Source organism: Stegodyphus dumicola, chromosome 11, assembly GCF_044657685.1.
Source record: "Stegodyphus dumicola isolate Sdum_Otavi_A_Nest chromosome 11, ASM4465768v1".
In the NCBI taxonomy this organism is placed as follows: domain Eukaryota; kingdom Metazoa; phylum Arthropoda; class Arachnida; order Araneae; family Eresidae; genus Stegodyphus; species Stegodyphus dumicola.
In genome coordinates, this window is record NC_140778.1 from 86,729,464 (window position 1) to 86,749,374 (window position 19,911).

Below are 19,911 nucleotides of genomic sequence, written 5' to 3' on the forward strand. Positions count from 1 at the left end.
ATAATCTCATCAGTATACAACATATCACATTTAATAATTAAAAAGCGTTATGTGATACAAACGCCATAAGTTTCATTGTTAAATCCAGATCGTCCCTACTCTTTCTTGCCGACATGTCGGTGACGCGCGCACCGCCCACTGGGTTAGTCTATCTCTTATAAGGTCCATGCTTACATGTCTTTTCTACCTCATAGTATATATAGTACCACTTCCCCCCCCAAAATATAATCACTTCTCATGATTTTTCCTACCTTCTCATGCAAAAATTTTCCTGGGATTGTTTCAATACTTTGAGTTTCTATGGATTTAAAACTGTCTCTAGAATTCTTTATTTTGGAATTTCTGAGCTTCAAAGACTTCTAAATTTACTTCCGTTCAGGTCGAGTGTGATTTTTCTTCAATTTCTGGTACTTCTTGAATCCAGCGTAGTTAACTACTAGCGACTGATGATATCTCAGGTAAATGGGTTTTTCTTCTTTCCTCGCTTCAAAAGTGTAATTTTGGAGAACACTTGCCAGTTTGATTTGTCGAAGCATCTTAGCCATCCGTGGCTGAAGCGCTGACAGCAGAATCACTGGATGGGAAGACTTTCACACTTATGGTTCCCTATGCAAACAGTCAGATGTAGCAGATTTGGTGCAATGAGGATTTTCCTACCACTATCATTGAGTGCGAGGAAGAAATTGAATAAACTCCCTCGAAGATTGGAAGTTCGCACTTCCTCGCAAATTGTCTGACTTTATTGGCAGAGATGTTAAGCGTAGTGGGGACTTCCATGATTGATTTTTCCTCTGTTTTGAGGATAGTCCACGTATTATTATTTTAATAAATAGATCTTTTTTTGCAGATAGTAGATCGCAAGATTTCTTTCGTCCTCGGTGTTGAAATCTAATGTGATCAGGCTTTAGTGTGCCCACAAAATCAAAACATGTATGAGCGGGGAAAAGTCCTGATAGCTTTTTCAGTTCACATCAGGCCTTAGGCAAAGGATGGGAGAGAGTTTTCGTTGCGGAGCTATGTTAGCTAGGATTTTCCCAGATTCTTCAATTTTCTTCTGGCGTAAAACTGACTATTGGTTGGAATTACGTAGCTTCAGTGGAGAACTTTGACTTGGCTGACTTGCGGAGTGAGTTCCAATCGATTTCTTTTGTAGATGATCTTCGGAGTTGTAAGCCGCAGCCGAGGCCCCGAACTTTTTCGCATTCTTTTCCTTTTTAGTCACTTTTGTTGGGGGAACAGAGTCCTCTGTTCTTTCAGAGTTAATCGTATTTAGCTTTAAAGACGGATATTCAGCAGCAGCAGCGAAAACTTTATTGGAAGGCCTTGAGTCTCAAGTTCTTATGTCGGTGGTGAGTCCGAATGCAATAGGGAAAAAAAAAAAAACAACGATTATTTTCTTACTACGCTCAGCGTCAGTAAGACTTTGCTGGAAATCTAATGCAGTTTCATGCAGGATTTTCCTTACATGACGGATATCAATGAGAAATTGTAAATAAGAATGAAACAGTATAAAACTGTCAAGCCTTTATCGATAAAATGTGCAAACCAACTAACTGGTTGTTAAATCTTCACAATGAACATCTTCTGAATCGATGCGAGCAGGCAAACGTTTAATTAGTGCTCTAAAACAATGTAAACAAGCAAGCATTTAGACAGTGCTATATCCGAAACGATGCTACGCATACATTTTTACCATTCTATTTCTAATACATGGTTTGGTTATAGAGCGAAAACATATAAGGAGGTTATGTCCATACATGGTTATTAAAAAGCACTGATAATAAATAGTTTCACATTAGCAACAAATGAGTAGTAACCCTTGTTACTTTTGTATGTGCAACTGAAAGTATCTTTGTTGCCTTTGTTTTTGCCATTTTACATCGAAGAGGTCTTTCGCAGGATTCGTTTATGAATTCCGCCCTGCAGAAAGTCCACTTATGCGAAATCATTAAATCGTAAAATTAATTAAAGGAAAAGATGCAATATGTTATTTCTTTAAAATATCTGGTTGTAACGAAAGTTTTCCGCCAAAAACGTTCTTAATAAAGTTAGAGAAAAAACATGAAAGCAATACCTTTAGTGCAGTTCTTTAATCACCATCCAAATCTATGATTTTCGGACTGGTAATTTTTCAAAATCTCCGGCCCAGAAACTTGGTGGCCGCGAGTCCAAATACAGATCAACTTCATTTCGGACGTTCTGTGCAGAAAGAAAGATAGCACCAGCAAGATGTAGCTGCAGGTGTGAAAAAAGCTAGAGGTCCGAAGGAGCGATATCAGGGCTAGATGGTAGGTGGGGCAAAATATCTCATTCGAGACCGTACAGAGTCCAGGCGGTGAAGGCAAACACATGTGGTCTTGCGTTATCTTGATGAAACATGCGCCGGAACTCATTTTGACGTTTTTCGTGTATAGCAGCATCAACAGGGATTCGCTGTGCACATTACTTTGGAGGTTTTTACCTTTTTCCAGGTACTCCTTCCAAATATTACTTAACCCTCTTTTCGGATAATATCATAGCAGTTCCACGAGATACAAAGCTTGATCTTTTTGTTAGTCAAATTGCGCCTTGCGATGCCGGGTCCAGATCAACCCTCTTTTCGGCCTGTGTTCTTGAAGTAAATTCACCTTTCATCACAAATGATCCGATACAGGATTTTGTCCTTGCGTTGATATTAGAACAGATTAGTGCAGGCATGTCTGGTCCTTATCTGCTTGACGCTGGCACCCAGCGAATGAACTTGTACGTCAAGTTTATGCGATACATAGCTCGACTAATGAACAGGACACTAACGTCTAACTTTTTTAGCAAGCCCTCGAGTGGTTGCATACTGAACTTCTTCCACAAGTTCTCGCAGGTGGACCTCATCAGCATCAGTAGGTCGGCCAGAGCGCTCTGCTTCTTGAATGATACAGTGCTTATTTTTGAACCCTTCACAGGGTCATATTAGTAGCTAATGTTGTACACGTGATATGGTGACATAGTGTAACTGACATTTTGCAACAGAACTGGAAGTAAATGATGGTTCTAATCACGTAGCGTGATAGTTTTATTTCAGACGCCTTGTACTTAATGATGACGCTAATTTTTTACAAATTTCACAACACAGTGTTCTAAAGCAAGTCTCTTTCTTTCAGATGCGCAAAGTCGTTTGATAAAATATGATTTAACATTCCAGCGCGAAATGTTTGCTCAGACGATATTTGGGCTAATCTTTGGAATATGGTAACAGGTAGTTTGGCGACATTTTGGTAAGGCGATAAAGGTTACTGGCTAGGACTTTAGTAGTGTACATGGATAAAGTCAAGAGTGTGCGCAATGCCATTTTTGTGCAATCCTGGGATGTATTTTTAAGTGAAAATAGATCGACATGTACATGGATACCGTGTATGTGCAATTCTTAAAAACGCGGAAAGCAGTGGGCGATTCTGCACTGTCTCCCAATTTCGCATCTAATCTTCGTCATGATTAAGCATTTTTGTTCCATAAAAGTTCTAGTATAAGCGTAATTTGGTTAGCAGATTGTTGGAAAAAATGTTGAGTTAAAAAAAAAAAAAAATGCCTTTACTTCGTGAAAACAAAATGGCGTCCAAAACAAAACTAGCAGGTTACTGTAGCAGGGTTGGTCGCCAAATTTTCGCCAAAAAATTGACAAGTTACCATAATCCGAAGATTAACCGATATTTGCGATGAAGAAAAACTTTCGTTAAAACGCTATAAATTATTTGATTCGTGTAAGAGTAATCAGGTTATTATATTCTCTATTTTGTGTTCGAACATGAAGTTTTTTCAACATAGAATTTTGTAGGAGGAACAGAGCAGATCATTCTTCTTATCCACTGTTTAAACTTAGCTGCTGAATCGTTATAGGTAGGCAGTTAAAGAAGATTTTCTTGGGAAGATATTTAGTTAGCATTATAGTGCTATTTTGCGAGTTTTCAAAATTTCAAAATCTTGTTTCATGTGCCCTCAACTAATCGATCTTTTGAATACTGAGAATATTAATCAAGCGAAAAATGCATGTTCTTACTGTCAATACATAATACCTGAATAAAGGCATACATCTAAATGAAGGAGATTTAATCGTGAAAATTGGGCCTAAAACCGTGAGGATAATGTACTCATATAATACAAATCCAATGCCAAACGTACCCATATCAAACTAATATCACAATTTGGCAATTACTGAACTAGTCTGTATTCTTTAAATCCACTGAAGACCACTTTACATGCCTATGTATATGCTCATAGCCTAACACAGTATTTGTTGAAAACAAATTCAGTTCATCAATTTCTTAATTTTCCAAGTTGAAGCAAAAGACTTAACTAGACCTAAAGAGCAAGTAAAGTAATCATTAACAGCAGTGAATTGTACGAATTTTCGTTGTTATTTAACTTATAATGTATTTTCGCCCTCCTTTTCGCATGCCTTCATGGTCTAACTGGAAAGCATACTCGACGCATTTCGGGGAGGTATGGCGTGCGAATCCGGACTAGGGTACTGCACATTTTTCACGTTCAGCATCGATATAACCTAATGACTCTACTGTGGTGCCCGAGCTAAAAGGTGGCGGACGATGATTCGTCACCATAAGGATTTGGCGTTTGGGTTCCCTCATACCCATTGGCCTTTTAAAAGAAGGAGTGTATTTTCTCACTCCTTTCCGCATCTTTTCGTAGTTTAACTCAAAGCACACTCGATGTGTGTTCGGAAGTCCAGCGCTCGAATACCGACGGAGACATTGCGCATTTTTCACGCTCCAGCATCCATATAACTTAATGACTCCACAAACTCTAACATGTAGATTGCAAATTTGGTCGAGCAAGCATTTTCACAACTCGGTAAAGCAGTACTCAGAGCATGCCATATCTTATGCAGAAGTAAAATAGTGCTTGAAACGTTTCAAATCCTATCAGAAAGCCGTTGTAAACGATTAAAAAAAAAAAAAAAAAAAAAAATGGAAGAGGTGTCAGTTTGTATACAAACTGACTTATGACCGAAACTGCACTTATGAATGGGTGGAGTGAACCGTATTCTTTCAAACTGACGGTTCCAGGTTCAAAGATCTTCTGTATAAATACGCGAAATGAAGTAGGACAGCAGAATATAAAATCAGTCATTTGGGATATGCTTTGCAGTTATACTGAAATTGCTGGTATAATTTGTATAATTTGAAGAGAAGTAAAGTTTTAGATTTGCTTGCAGTTTGGTATAGTTTATTTCATTACTTTCTTTTCAGTGTTCTCAAAGATTTTTATTTTGCAGGTGTGGAAAGGTTAGTAAAGCACCTACATGCAAACAGTGTTCCCATTGCCATTGCCACTAGTTCAAAGAAAAAAACATTTGATTTGAAGGTCACAAATCATAAGGAACTCATCAGTATGTTTCATCATGTCGTCTGTGGTTCCAACGACCCTGAAGTGAAACAAGGAAAGCCAGCGCCTGACATTTTTCAAGTTTGTGCTAGTCGGTTTGACGACAAGCCACCTCCTGAAAAGGTAAATTAATTTAATGTATACTACGACTATTGTATATTCAATGTACAGCGATTTCAAAAGAGTCTGTGGATAGATAATAAATTTTATAAGGAATTAATATAGTCGGTTACCAAATTTAAGTCATTCATAATGATTTTCTGCAATATCGTCCATTGTTTCGCTGACCACGAAATACATTGAATGATTGGTGGCAAGCAGATGAAACAATATTACGTTACAACCATATCACAGTTTTCCAACATGTTGTAAAGTTCCTCACTTTGTAGATGCTAAGTTACAGTTGAACGTGAAGAATCTTAAGAACTGATAAGCGAATAATCGCTTGAGTTCGTGTGACAAGAAACAACAAGGTGGAAGGGTAAATAACCCTTTATTATTCAAATAACATTTAACAGAACTCTCTTAGAGTGTACAATAAAAGCCGACACTTGGGCTTGAACTTAAGAGGCTAAGAAGTAAATTAAAACTAATCTAAACTAAAGAGGTATAGCTGAAGCTGTCAAGATTCTAACTGAGATGGCCCCCTTAACGCTAATAGACTGCGAAGCTATAAGGGCCTAACGAGTTGCCTAAAAAGGTGGACAGAATAACTAGTAACTATCTCGCTAAGACCGAAGAACTTCGAGGTTAAATACCGTTCTTCCTCATTATGTATTCAGAAGTGATTCTAAAACTACGTTCTGGCCGGAAGTAGTAAGTTGAAGTTAAGAATTTGACTGGAAAGAAGTTTTAACTATAAATTTAAGCGTTAATAAAATTAACATAATGCTTACAGTGTGACTATAACCGAGACAACATTTTTTTGAATGGTGCTTTGATTCATTGAAGCATGGCATAGTAAAGTGCAAATGAACTATTTGACCTTCGAAAGTGTAAAGTTGTTATTGTTACTGAGATTAAAACTTGGAACGGGGTATCCTTCATGAAAGTCATGAACAAAACATCGGTTCTGGCCTTAGTTCTATTGGGAGTTCTATTGGGAAATTATATTAGTTCTATTGAGATAATTATATTAGTTCTATTGGGAATTATATTAGTTCTATTGGGAAAACTAAATTGTTATATTTTATGCAAATCCTTTACTATGCTGATAGCCTCGTTTAAAGATAAGTTTTATATCTCGAATTTAAGTTTTTTAGCAATGTACGTTGTTCGGTGTCGGCAATTTCATTCTTTCTGGAGAGGTGCGCATGAGTGAAGTTATTCGCTTGTTTTGCTTTTTAAATTATTTCATTCTTTTACCGAAAGAAAAAACTTTTTATCTTTAATGGAAAGATCAACGTGGCTTCTTCTTTCTCCTCTCCCGTAATTTATTTTTTCTCTTTCAAACCGGATGATTTGTCTTCTTTTCTGCTTTTTTCTTCTTCTTGCTGTTCCTTAAGTTTAATTAACATCGATTGACACGTGTAAAAAATTAATTTGATTTAGACACCACGTGACTTCCTTGTACGCCTATTGTGCACATTTTTTGTTGCACTTCATTTAAACTTATTTTTTCCAATTATTCTAATTTAATTAAACGATTGCTCAAAACAAGTTGAAAATGGTATCAAAAACTGCAAATTTTTTTAATTAAATATCTTGGTCAAATTTGTCGTACTGGGGTCAGATTTCTTGTATTTTTTTTCATAACGAGAATGCAACTATCCCAAATATAATTAGGAGAACGTGGACGCCGCATTAAATTATATGTCGTTATTTATCCCAAACTAATTGTTTTTTAATCTAACGGTGCCAAAACATTAATAGTTTCGTCATATAAAACACTTCTATAACTGGAAGTATATGACTATGACCAACGATTGCGAAAATAAAAGCCGAGTAAGGACTTTTAAGACATATAAGCGGATGGGTATATATAAGATATACGTTTGGTACTGCCGATTTCAATAAAAGAGAGAAGTGCACAACTAGATGTTAAAGCAATACCGTATACAAAATTTCATATTCTACGAATTACACTAAATTTCATACAAAATTTCATATTTTTGAGTTATACGAGATACATACTTATGTACAGACTTCACGAAAAAATCCATTTTTAATCCATTTTACAATCAGTTTTGGAACAAAGAGTCTCGTAATCTATCCGTACTTATCCCCCGGAGGGTCGGCTGGGGGCAGCCTCGGGCTTTCTGTCTAAGACCTGTACTTAAAAAGACTCATTAAGGGCCGTTCTCACAGGGGTTTATTTGAGCTAACGGAGTCAGTTCCATATGTCGACTAGCTCCGCTGTGCCTGCAATTCAGATTTTTCAACTTGCTGCCCTATGGTAAAAAACTAGTTTTGGAGATGGGTCGGCTACATCAGCTGTGTTCGTTAGCTCAGCTAAACCCCAGTGGGAACGGCTCTTTACGGAGCCATCTCCAAAACCAGTTTTTTTCCCATAGAGCAGCAAGATGAAAACTCTGTACTGCAGGCATAGCGGAGCTAGTCGACTAATGGAACTGACTCCGTTAGCTCATGTAAACCCCAGTGGGAACGGCTCTTAATCAGTTTTCACAGTGACTAGAACCATCGTTTATTAAGTGGCAGGTTCAGGCTTGGCAAGGACCGTACTGGTATTATCTGAGGAGACGTTACATGGTTAGATATCGAAGGTTGTCCTTCGGGAGGGGGGGGGTTGGCTTTCCTTGGTCAATACTGGGGAAGAGTTCGTTACCTTTGCAGGTGCTACTTACCGATCGCCATTGATTTGCAATTCATAAACTTTGACTACGTGCAGTTTATGTCCCCCTGGGATGAATGGGGATGTTATAACTCCTTGCATAGGGGTTGGGGCATTTATAACCTTATAAAGGCTTTATAAAGCGCAGGTCCCTTCTCCCTAGTATACTGTCCATACGTACAGATGTCACGCCAAAAAATAGTCTAAATGAATATCGTTGAAATCTCATAACCTAAATTTTTAACGATTTTAATGTTTCCTTTACTTTGTAGAAAGGAGAAAAAAGATACCTCTGTGTCTCAAAGAAGAAAATACTTGTTTTTATGTGGCAAGAAAAGATACTGGTCATTAACTATATCGTTTTGAAATTAAAAATTTGTATAGCGTTAAGAACATGTTGCTGAGTACAACACAAAAACAGCAAAAAATGATTTATTTAAATTTATAAGTACCAAATTAATTGAAAAAATACGAAATTCTAATCATTTTCCTTGCTTTCTTTTTTATTCGAAAGCTTTTTTACTGTTATTGAAACGACATAAGTAACTAATATACTTCTTAAGAATTTTATGAAATCTGTTATGCATCTTAGTGATGCCAAGTTTGGCCACCCTTGCTTACAAACTTATTCCTAATTCCCCTTTTTTTCTCTTTTTGTTTTTTAAATGAAATTTTCCAGATAGTCTATATGTTGATTTAATTGAAAATGCTTTTCCCTCCGCAGGTCTTGGTGTTCGAAGATGCGCCTAATGGAGTGCAAGCTGCCAAAGCTGCAGGTATGCAGGTAATCATGATCCCAGATCCGCGCATGGACCCTGAATTCTGCAACGAAGCTACACTAGTTTTGCCCTCCATGGAATGTTTTAGGCCGGAATTATTCGGCCTACCGCCATTTGTTGAATAGTCCGTCCATGTAGTCCGTCCATAATTATGTTTAATAAATAGATTCCTTTCATACATTTGATTCATATCATTTCAAAAACTAAGCTTTCAAACCAAGTTTTCAGCACTTCCAAACATATTATTATTATATAAAGTCATATTCTAAAGGTTGTGGCAAAGCATGCGATTGCATTGTGATGTCAGTGTATGTTGAACATGGGCCTTATATAAGACGTTCTTATAAGGTCATGATGTGAAAAGTTTTCGTTAATGTCAGCATTTTAAATAAATAGCTGCTGTTGGCAACTTTTTTGTTTCATGTTAGGATGATAGACACAATATGTTACTTGACACGTAACTTCTTTTATTGATATTGAAAAGAAGTTGTTATATTACATTAAATTTAAATCATGACGTCATACGTATACGTATTAACTTAAAAGGGTCAAAAGCTTTTGTTTCCTGGTTTGGAAATAAAAAATTATTTACGAATTGGTTGTTGCTTGGAAAAAATGAACTGATTTAATTCATACTGAAATGTTTTTATACATTTGCTTTTCAGGTGTAACATAGAACTTGTAAGTTTTGTTTTGGCCGCATTCCACTCATCTGGCAGGCTTGCGCATTAGTATGTATTTTTTATTTGCGCTACATTTTTTATACACACATATATAATCAAGAGATAATAATTAAAGCAAGAAAGCTGTTAACAGTATAACAGAAAGTACACATTCAAAATTAAAACAAAAACAATTCAATAAAGTACTATTAATATAATACAGGGTGTTTCATATTGAATGAGAAAAAGAATAGTATACTACAAAACTTGTAATTGATTTATTAAGCCAAAACAAATGAATTCTGAAACTACAGTTATACAAGTTTTTTCTGGCAAAAGCGAAAATTCTTCAGGTTACGAAATCGCTGCTAGAAGCACTGGTAATCAAAAGGGCGCCATCCATGCAAGGGAAAGCGTATTGTGTTTTGGAATATGCCAAAACATCATCGCTTATCGTTGTTTAAAGATATTTTGGCACAAATTTTGTAAAGAATCACTGAATTGTCACAACATCGAATGGTGAGTGAAGCAGTTTCAGGATACGGGCTGCTTGTGCAATGTAAATGAGCCCGTGACGTGCTTGTGCAATGTAAATCAACCAGCGTGGTTGAACTGGTTGAAAAACTCGTGAAACGTTTTTTCGAAGTCCCGCAAAATCATCGCGTCGTGCGAATTCTGATCTCAGTGTGCCTCATGTAACGGTGTGACGTGTGTTTCGGAAATGTCTATAATTCTGGCCATGTACCTTTCAGATGGTACAGGCGTTAAAAAAACCTTCCGACAAACCGTGGCGTAAAGCTTCCTTTGAGAAATTGCAAGATAAGCTGGAGGTAGATGGTTTTGCGAGCAGACTTGTGTTTACGGTGTAGAGGCATTAAGTTTTTTCGGAGCAGAAAAGGTGAAAAATCAGCAACGCCTTCGCCGTGAATCGAAGCACGGACCTCTGGAATACGCGCCCAGCGTGCACACCACGAAGGCTGGAGAAATATCATATATACTCGCCCCCCTTTTAAAGGGTGACTGTGGTTTTTAGGGGACTGAGTCGCCAAATCTTAGGTTGGGAGAATCATCATCCACCACCCTTTTTAGTTCGGGCACCACTGTAGAGACATTAAGATTTTTTTCGAAGCAAGAGAAGATGAAAATGAGCAACACTTTCGTCGGGAATCGAACCTCGGACCTCTAGAATACACGCCTGGCGTGCAGACCACCACACCAAGAAGGCGGGAGAAATACTTATAACGGAGAAAACCATTTTTCACATTTCTGGCACAGTCAGTCACTATAATGTACGATTCTGCGGCACGAAAAATTCACATGGTGTAATGGAGTATAAGCGTCATTATCCAAAAAGGGGAATGTTTTCTGCGCCATTAGCAACAGTCGTGCTTTTATTCCCTTTTTCTTCGTGAAAAAATCTTTTAATGCGTGCATTTACGAAGATATGCTATCAGAGTGGTTGTTTCCTGTGTTGGAAGAAGCGGTTCTCGGCGATTCTGCAGCAAGACTTGTTTCACTACAATCGCATGGAAACGCGCGCCAAATACTTCAACGATAGTTATCTTCATCGCTGGACTGGCCATGCTGGGTCAAATGATACGCCATTGCTTTGTTGGCTACCGAGATCTAACCCCTTGTGATTTTTTCCTATGGGATTTGTTGAAGATGAAGTGTTCGTCTGTAACAAATCCAGTTAAAAAATGGACACGAAGTGTTCGTGTCTCCATTTCCGTAACACTTACAGCCACTGATGCAGTGGATAACTAAAGTGCTCGAGTCATTAACAAAGGATATTCTATCACGAGTGTGAGAGGAACTGGAATACCACATAGATATTTGCCGTGTCACCGGAGAAAAGCACTGAAATAGAAACTTGGATGACTGCAGCTTTATTGTAAATTTGATTTACCAAAATTAAGTAATTACAGCTTTCACAGGTATGCTTTCTTTTTGTCCCATTCAATATAAAACACCCTGTATAACATTATAAAGTTGTCGAAAATTCCTTGGTCTTTTTCAAGGAGCAGCCAAAGGATTTTCAACTGAGCCACGTTTCTGAATTATTATGAATTCGTGAAATAATTCAAAGTAAAAAATTAAAGAAAGTTCCAAATAATTTTATTAAATTATTAATTAAAGTCCTTTAAATATGCAACAAAGTTTAAAAAAAAAACTGTTTTCATTTCAATTAATTATTAAGATCCTACGTGACTCTAAAATAAAAATTACTGTAAAAATAAATATAATAAGGAGAACTCTCGAGTAACAAACCTGAATAAACATTGGATAAATTAAAAGCAATATGCTAGATAAATATTAAATATATTTCGAACGAAAGAAAAAGCAGAATTGCTAAAAAAACATTGTAAATCCGAAGTAAAATATTTCAAGTCAAAAATATTTAATAAAACGAATTTATTTAGAAGAAGTTTACTAAAAGTAAAATAAGTAAAAAATTTTAATAATACTTAATGTAAAAAAGTTTCCGAGAAATTCCTTCTTCATCAAGTGTAATTCTCATTGAAACAATGCTGGAAAATTCGGTCGTAATAAGGATGATGGAGGGTCTTTGCTTTTTGCACATTGTAGGCAAACCACTTTCCAATGCTTATTCAAACTTGCTGATTTTAATGCAGTGAACGCTAATTAACTAATAATTTCTTCCACACATTAATGAGTGTTAATTTTTTAACATTCAGTAGGTCTAAAAGTGTTGGAAAGTTAGTTTTAAATGTCGCGTTTATACCTTGGTTTAGCGATTGTGAAAATTATGTAGAATGTAGTTGCAGAAATCAAATTTGTACTTGTGAGTATCTCAAACTAGGAAATAGCCAAGCACATTGTTAACAATCAGAACTTTAAAGTCGACACCTTTCACATTCATCTAAGATCTGACTTCTAAGATGTGTGTAGTCATTAGGTTATTTTGAAATAGGAGACATGAAAAATGTGCACTGCTCTCGCCGCTATTCGAACACTGAACCTCTCGAATACGCGTCGAGTGTGCTTCCAATTACACCACGAAGGAATGCGGAAAGGAAGAAAATACTTCATATACTTCCCATTTTAAAGGGCCACTCAGGATGAGGAAACCCAGTCGCCAGAACCCGGTGGTGATGAATTCACCACTTTTTATTTTGGGCGCCACTTGTAGAGTCATTAGGTTATTGTGAAGCAGGAGACGTGAAAAATATGCAGTGGACTCGAACCCTGGACCTCTCAAATGCGTGTCGAGTGTGCTTACATCGAGTGTGTGTGTACACTACAAACGCATACGGAAAGTAATGAACAAATACCTTATTGATATAACACACCAAAATGACCCGCGTAAAAGGAGAATGAAATGTTTATTTTGAATGCGTGTTAAATCAAATTCTTGTAAAAGCAGAATTAAGTGCATATTGATGGTATCTGCCAATTTGCATTTGCGTATTATTCGTCATGCTGCCGCGTTAAATTAATGGTTGAAGTGGATGAATACTTGTAAGATCTTTCAAAATAGTAAACAGTTTCAGACAGCGACAATATATACTTTGAGAGGTTATAATAGTTGTTTTCCATATTACTTATGAGACCACCTACATTTCAATAGCTTTAGTTTTTAGAAACAGTTTCTAGCTGTAAAGGAACTGCAGTGCCTCTACCAATAATAAGAAGTGACATGCGACCTATTTTTACACTATTCGCCTGTTCTCACTTGTAAAAATGGCAACAGAAAAATCAATTTTGTATATACTTTGAGAGATTATAATAGTTGTTTTCCATATTACTTATGAGAGCGCCCACATTTAAATAGCTGTAGTTTTTGGAAACAATTTCTAGCTGTAAAGGAACTGCAGTGCCTCTACGAATAATGAGTGACATGCGACCTATTTTTACACTATTCGCACGTTCTCACTTGTAAAAATGGCAACAGAAAAATCAATTTTGTCTGTCATCGATTTTCCGCTCGTGTAGAGCTATTTTAATGAATTAAAGAAAAAGGCTACAGCCAGTATGCTCAGCATGTTTTCACCTCTACCGCACGCAGAAAGAAAATTTACTTTCTAAATGTGGCAACGAATTAAGAGTTTTCTATCAGAATATACACCATTTATACAAGAGGGAAAATAGCAAATGGTTTTATTAATTATTTTTCCTTATGCTAGAAATCAGTGTTTGACATTCGGAAATTCTTTTGGAATTTTAACACTATTTTACTTGCCTCTATATGTATACTTAAAGCATCTAAATTTATTATTAAATTGGAATATTCCAATTTAATAATAAAGTATTATAATAATTAGTAAACTTAATTAATAAATAATTAAGTTTATGTATATATTTATTTGTTTGTTTCTCTTTTACACAAATCTGTAGTTTAATCCCGATCTTAAAACTTACCACACTCGACCTTTAAAACAAAAGGAAGGTCACTGGGTACATAAGATTTTTCAAAAACCAGCCCATGATGCGGCACTATTTATATACGTATATTTTACGTTAATTTAACGAACTTTTGATTAAAAACCCAGCTCTTTAAAAGCTTTGCGTTGCCACTCTGCGTAAGATATATGTTTCAAATTTAATCGGAAAACTCAGCGATATTAAAAAAAAAAAAAAAAAAAAAAAAAAAAAAAAAAAAATTGTTACTACTCGGGAAGACGGAATTATATTTTTCTCGAATTTAATTACTAAACCGGTTATTTAAGAGAAATGTGCTGCTACTGCCCAAATTAAAATATTTTAAAGTATGTTTTCGTTCAGCAAAGCGTAAAATACTTAATTTCTCTGCATCACACGCATTTTCTTTGCTTTTTGAAAATGAATTTGTAATAGCCGTCGCAAAGCATTACTTTTCGCTGTGAAATCAATTATGCCACCAAAATGAATATCGATTGCTCGATCTACACCTCAGGCACGAAAGAAAAAGGCATCTCGAACTTCAGAAACAAACAAGCAACGGGAAGATAGGCTGAAAGATCGAGTACGGACTGCTCAAACCAATTCGTCTGAAGCAGACGAGCAACGGGAAGCAAAATTGGAAAACATTCGAGTTCGCACTGCGTCGATTTAGATCTAAACGAACACACTGATTTAAACTTTATTGCATTCCATTACAATGCTAATTATGATTACAGTCTTCATACAAGTGTAGTTGTTGGAAAGATGGATAAATTATGCATGTATTGCAGATCCGTCAAGTTTAAGAATGAAGCCCCAGGAATATGCTGCGTGAATGGAAAAGTGAAATTGCCAGAATTAAATTCACCATTCCGAACCATTATCCATCTTGGTATCATGTGAGACAATCGAAGCATGCAAAATACGCATAAAGAAAAACTTTCATAACAGAATTAAAACACAAACCATTTATAATTGAATAATGAATTTTATATTGAATAATGATTTTTTATAGAGCTCGAGATTATTGCCGAATTGAGTAGGAGTAAATAAATTTCTCTGCTAGTTGTAGTAAATTTTTTTTTATCATTTACTTGAGTAAAGTGTCGCCCGACATCCTCGCTTTCATACATGTTAATTCAAAGCTATTTTTATAAACATAATAAACAGAATTTAATCTTTGGCAATAATTTCGAGCTTCCTAAAACAATCATTAACTTAACGCAGCTGCTACATGCAAAATAAATTCTTTTTAGTACTTCAATTTAATTCATTTTACTTTAATCTCACTAATTGGATTAAAACTCGACTTACAAATCTGGCTTTAACTCAAATTGCCAGTTTGGCATCATCATTTTACTTGAGAAAAGACGAAACACCTTCGCATTTATTAACTATTTTTAATAATTAATTTTTGAACGGGGATAGTTTGTTCCCCTTGAAAAGTCAACCAATTTCCGATTCAATGAAGATAATTACTTAATTTATTATATTTCATTTTAAAAGTTTCCATTTCTATTTTTCATGATTTAAATTCAAGTTCCTTTAAAAATATTATTATCGGGATTAAATTTCAATGCTTCTGGGTTACTTCATTCAGATACATTCTACTATATGTTAGGGGATAATATAATCAATATTACTTTAGTAAATAAATTATATATATATGTGTGTGTGCGTGTGTGTGTGTGTAATGATAGCAAGAAAAAGATGAAGCAGCGTCGATGGGTAATAACTACATAGGATAGATCGTAGATCCATGTTGAAGAGAAAGAATTCTGATTGCGTAATATGCTAAATATGTTGACTTCGTAATCTCTAAAAAACTTGGCAGTCGAGGCAGTTATTCCATTTTTATTTTCCACTTGACATTTATGGCCGCAGTTCGCTTGGCATTCTAGTTGTGCCTATTCAAGAAGATTTACATTTTTTGATATTATTGCGATAGGAAGCGAACCCAGCGAAATTGCTTATAAGCACTGCACAGACAGAAGCTAAAGTGCGTAGTTATCCAATATGGAAGCACACGAAAAGTTTTGGTTTGAGTTAAAAGTTTCAGTTCCCAATTATTACGTCATCAGCGCTTCGCTGGCCATGCAAAACGGAATGATCTAGAAATGACCCAGTCATGAGACGTTATTACGATTTTTAGAACAGAGAGGGAAAATTAAAGGAAATTTAACTTAAACTATAATTTTGATTTACATATGTTTATCTTACAGATATATATATATATATATTTATCTTACATATATATATATATATAATCAAAGATTTAAGTAAACTAGTTAATCAATCGTAATAAATTGCCTACTGCTTGCGCTAAAGCTGCAAAGTAATAAAATAATAATTTATTTTCTAGTAGATTATTTAGTATAATATCGCCTTCGACAACTGTTGTTAGAATTCTATTGAAACGAAGTATCTCATTAGCAAATTTAAAATGGAATCTTGAACATATTTAAAATGGAAACATTAAAAAGGTGTAATTAAAAATGAAAAGGCAACAAACAAACTAAGTATGCCAATAATAAGTTTATATATATATGTAAGATATAACAAAATACGATGGCTGCTTCGACCTCAAAATTAAATATTCTAAATTTCGTGTTCTCCCAAATTCTAGATCTTTCCGTGTTACATAACGCTGCTTGAAAAATGGAACTAAAAATTAACCAATCACAGATTAGCTGTACTTATGCGCCTATCTAGTATAAATAGCTACTAACTGCGTAGTGTCTCTCGCTTTCGTCTGCCTGCTGACAGTGTGTCGCATGATGTTTAACTGTCAAGCTGATCATGCTTCTTAAAAAATTCCATCCTGTCATTCCACTGCGTCGCAATTTCCAATCATCTACGCATCTACACATATATATATATATTTGTTTGGTTCGGCCGATTGTAACCGAAAGGTTATTATAACATGCTATTGGAGTCTCATGTGCAAAATTTCAACGTTTTGAGGCTACTCGTTTTTCCTATGCCAGATATATACATACGTAAGTACAGATGTCAAGAAAAATTCTCTACTGAATCCATTTTAAATCCATTTTGCAAACCATTTTGGGAAAAAAAAAAAAAAGAGCCCTTTTTTCTGTCCGTACGTACAAATGTCTCACAAAAACATCGCTTAGTATGTGCACTAAGAGGTGAAAACTAAGTGAAGGAAACTGGAGAATAATACAAACAGCATGTGCACTAAGATGTGAGAACGGAAGAGGGGTAGGGACTGGAGGAAACTGAAGTATAATACAAACAACATGCGCACTAAGAGGTGAGAAAGAAAGAAGAGCAGGGATTGGAGGAAACTGAGGAATAATACAAACAGCATGTGCACTAAGAGGTGAGAAAGAAAGAGGGGTAAGGACTGGAGGAAAGTGAGGAATAATACAAACAGCATGTGTACTAAGAAGGTGAGAAAGAAAGAGGGGTAAGGACTGGAGGAAACTGAAGAATAAAATGTGCAAGTCTAATCAAGAGAGAGAGCTTTGAATAATTGTTTAATTTATGAGCTTAGGTAATGAACCAAACCAAATGAATTTTCAATAACCAACTTAACTAAATGAGCCAAATGAACTAATGCTCCAGATTAAACTGCTTGAAAATCAAATGAACTTATGCTCCAAATTAAATAGCTTGATACTTGGATGGTTATTCTGGCATGTAGCGGGAGATGCACTATTTCTACTCCTTCCAGATTCCTAAATGAGTCCCCTGGCGTATGTAAAAGTCTAAAGATGAAGCTGTAAAAGAAAAAGAAAAATCGTTTGAAAGATCCAGGTAAATTATTAAAAGGGATTTTCTGTTATTTATAGTGGGAGATATACTAAATCTTTTCTATGCTTTTGCTTAACTGCCGTCAGGTTACATGTGATCTTGAGTTAGCTATGGACGTCGTATTCCTAACTGAGAATTTACTGTATTCTCATAATTTTAAGAAATTGTCATGGGTACTAAGATTATATTTATGGAGTCTGACTTGCTTTGGTGGCATAAAATAGTTTCAAACTCCTAATAGTTTAATAGATTTAGAGCGAATTATTGCTCTGCCTGATGTAACAACAGAGTCCTTGAAAAGGTTTAAAAAACCTTTTTATTAAAACAGGACTTGAACGTAAACTTACTTCTAGTTCTTGACAATATCAGCCACCACTTTTGACGATGTAACTTTTTAGTCAGATTCAAATTTAATACTAAGCCTAGCAGTCAAAGGCTACACAACTGATTTTAAATTCTAAGTTTGCTCAGAGCTTCTCACCCGCGTAACAGCTTAATGTCGGCAGCAATAACGCAAAGCCGAAGAATAATAATCTTATCACAGAGCTGGCGAAACTTCGTAACGTGGCTTTGAGAGGCAGAAACACGCTCTCTTTTACAATCCGAAACGTTCAATTTAAATACTATCATTTACGAAATGGAGATGCGATAGTAAAGGCTGAAATTGTAAATAAATGACTAATTAAAACAATACTAGCCTTACTGGTTTTTAAAGAAAACACCGAAGGTTATTATATTAAGAAATTCTGGGGGTTATCAAAAGCAAAAATTCTATAAGAAGTAGTACCAATAAGTTGAGAAAAATGGGAATGCTACTCTATCATGCCTATTTTAGTTTCAAAACTACTTACCTGCATATCAATTTTGCCTTTGTAAGCTATCAATCATATTCCACTCATGCATTATCTTTAGAGGTGTTCAAAAATATAAACCGTGACTGTCACTGATAACAGCCGTGACGACGCATATCTTATCTCTCGGAAAACAAACCACAGGTTAAGCAACAGCAAGGTATTCCGTCGCGCTTTCAGCGCACACCCAAACATGATGAAAGCTATTTTTGTATTAACCCTTACCTTGTATTTCATTTCAATACGTTCATTAGCTGCTTCAAGTATACAAATCGATAACAATGGATATTCAAATATTCTCATCGCCTTGCCCCCAAATTTGGAAAAGACAGAGGACAGAAGTCGGATGATAAATAATTTAAAGGTGAGAGAATTCCCATTACAGTCCTATACACATCTAGATATGATACAGTTTTTTGACTGTAAAAATTTTAGAAATGTTTTTGCATTCAATTTGCGTAATGATTATATTCAACCTTGCCAGGCTGTATATTATAAATGTTCAAATTTTTTATTCAATATTTTAAATCTAAAATTTGAATGTCTCATATAAAAGTGTTTGACCTTTTTCGCATTCTTATACTTCCCAATATCTGTGAGAATTTGACATTTCTCACATTAGGTTTATTCGTGCATTTCTGAGTCATTAGGTTTATCCGTGCAGGAGATGTGAAAATTTTACAGCGTCCTTTCCGGGATTCGAACTCAGGATCTCCCGATTACGCGTCAGATGTGTTTCCAGATACATCACAAAGACACGTAGAACGTAGGGCGAAAATACTTTATACGTTTCTTGCAGACAATTATTAGCTAGCAGAATTTTAAACACCCGAATTGTAAGTCCTCGGAAAGAACTTACAACTTGACTGGTACTATAGGAGTTAGTTAATTAAATTGTTACCTACTCGCTTGAAAGTTAGCGATGGTAATTTAAAAATTAAGCGCAGAGAGCGTGCGCCTTTTAGGCGAGATGAATAGCTATTTGGAGATGAACTTATGAAACCCACGGTGCCTTGCATGGTCAGAAGGAACAGGAATTTTGCTTTTAGGAATTTTTGCTTTTTGGAAATATTAGCAAAGAAGATAAAACAAATTGATCTAATGAAATATGAAAAATATAGGGTTGCAAAACAGGAAAATTACAAATTATTCACTTTTGAATATTACTGAGTACAACAATTTCAAAAATAATAAACAATAAACAAGAGGATAAAACAAAATTGACCTAATGAAATAACCGAAAATAAAGAAAGACTTTGTCTATGTTGATTGTTTTGCATTGTAATTAATTA

At 35.5% G+C, this 19,911-nt stretch overlaps 2 protein-coding genes across 2 annotated transcripts in view; both read left to right on the forward strand.

The window, feature by feature from the left end:
• LOC118198425 (pseudouridine-5'-phosphatase-like) overlaps window positions 1–9,124 on the forward strand; it is a 69,866-nt gene extending 60,742 nt beyond the window's left edge. The window contains exons 3-4 of the mRNA XM_085826958.1: window positions 5,267–5,499; window positions 8,892–9,124. Coding sequence (XP_085683084.1) covers window positions 5,267–5,499; window positions 8,892–9,071 — 413 coding nt within the window. The 3' untranslated portion in view covers window positions 9,072–9,124. The remainder of the gene's footprint in view (window positions 1–5,266; window positions 5,500–8,891) is intronic.
• A 9,636-nt stretch (window positions 9,125–18,760) lies between these two features.
• LOC118198418 (calcium-activated chloride channel regulator 1-like) overlaps window positions 18,761–19,911 on the forward strand; it is a 77,068-nt gene continuing 75,917 nt past the window's right edge. Inside the window, exon 1 of the mRNA XM_035370085.2 lies at window positions 18,761–18,983. Coding sequence (XP_035225976.1) covers window positions 18,813–18,983 — 171 coding nt within the window. The 5' untranslated portion in view covers window positions 18,761–18,812. The remainder of the gene's footprint in view (window positions 18,984–19,911) is intronic.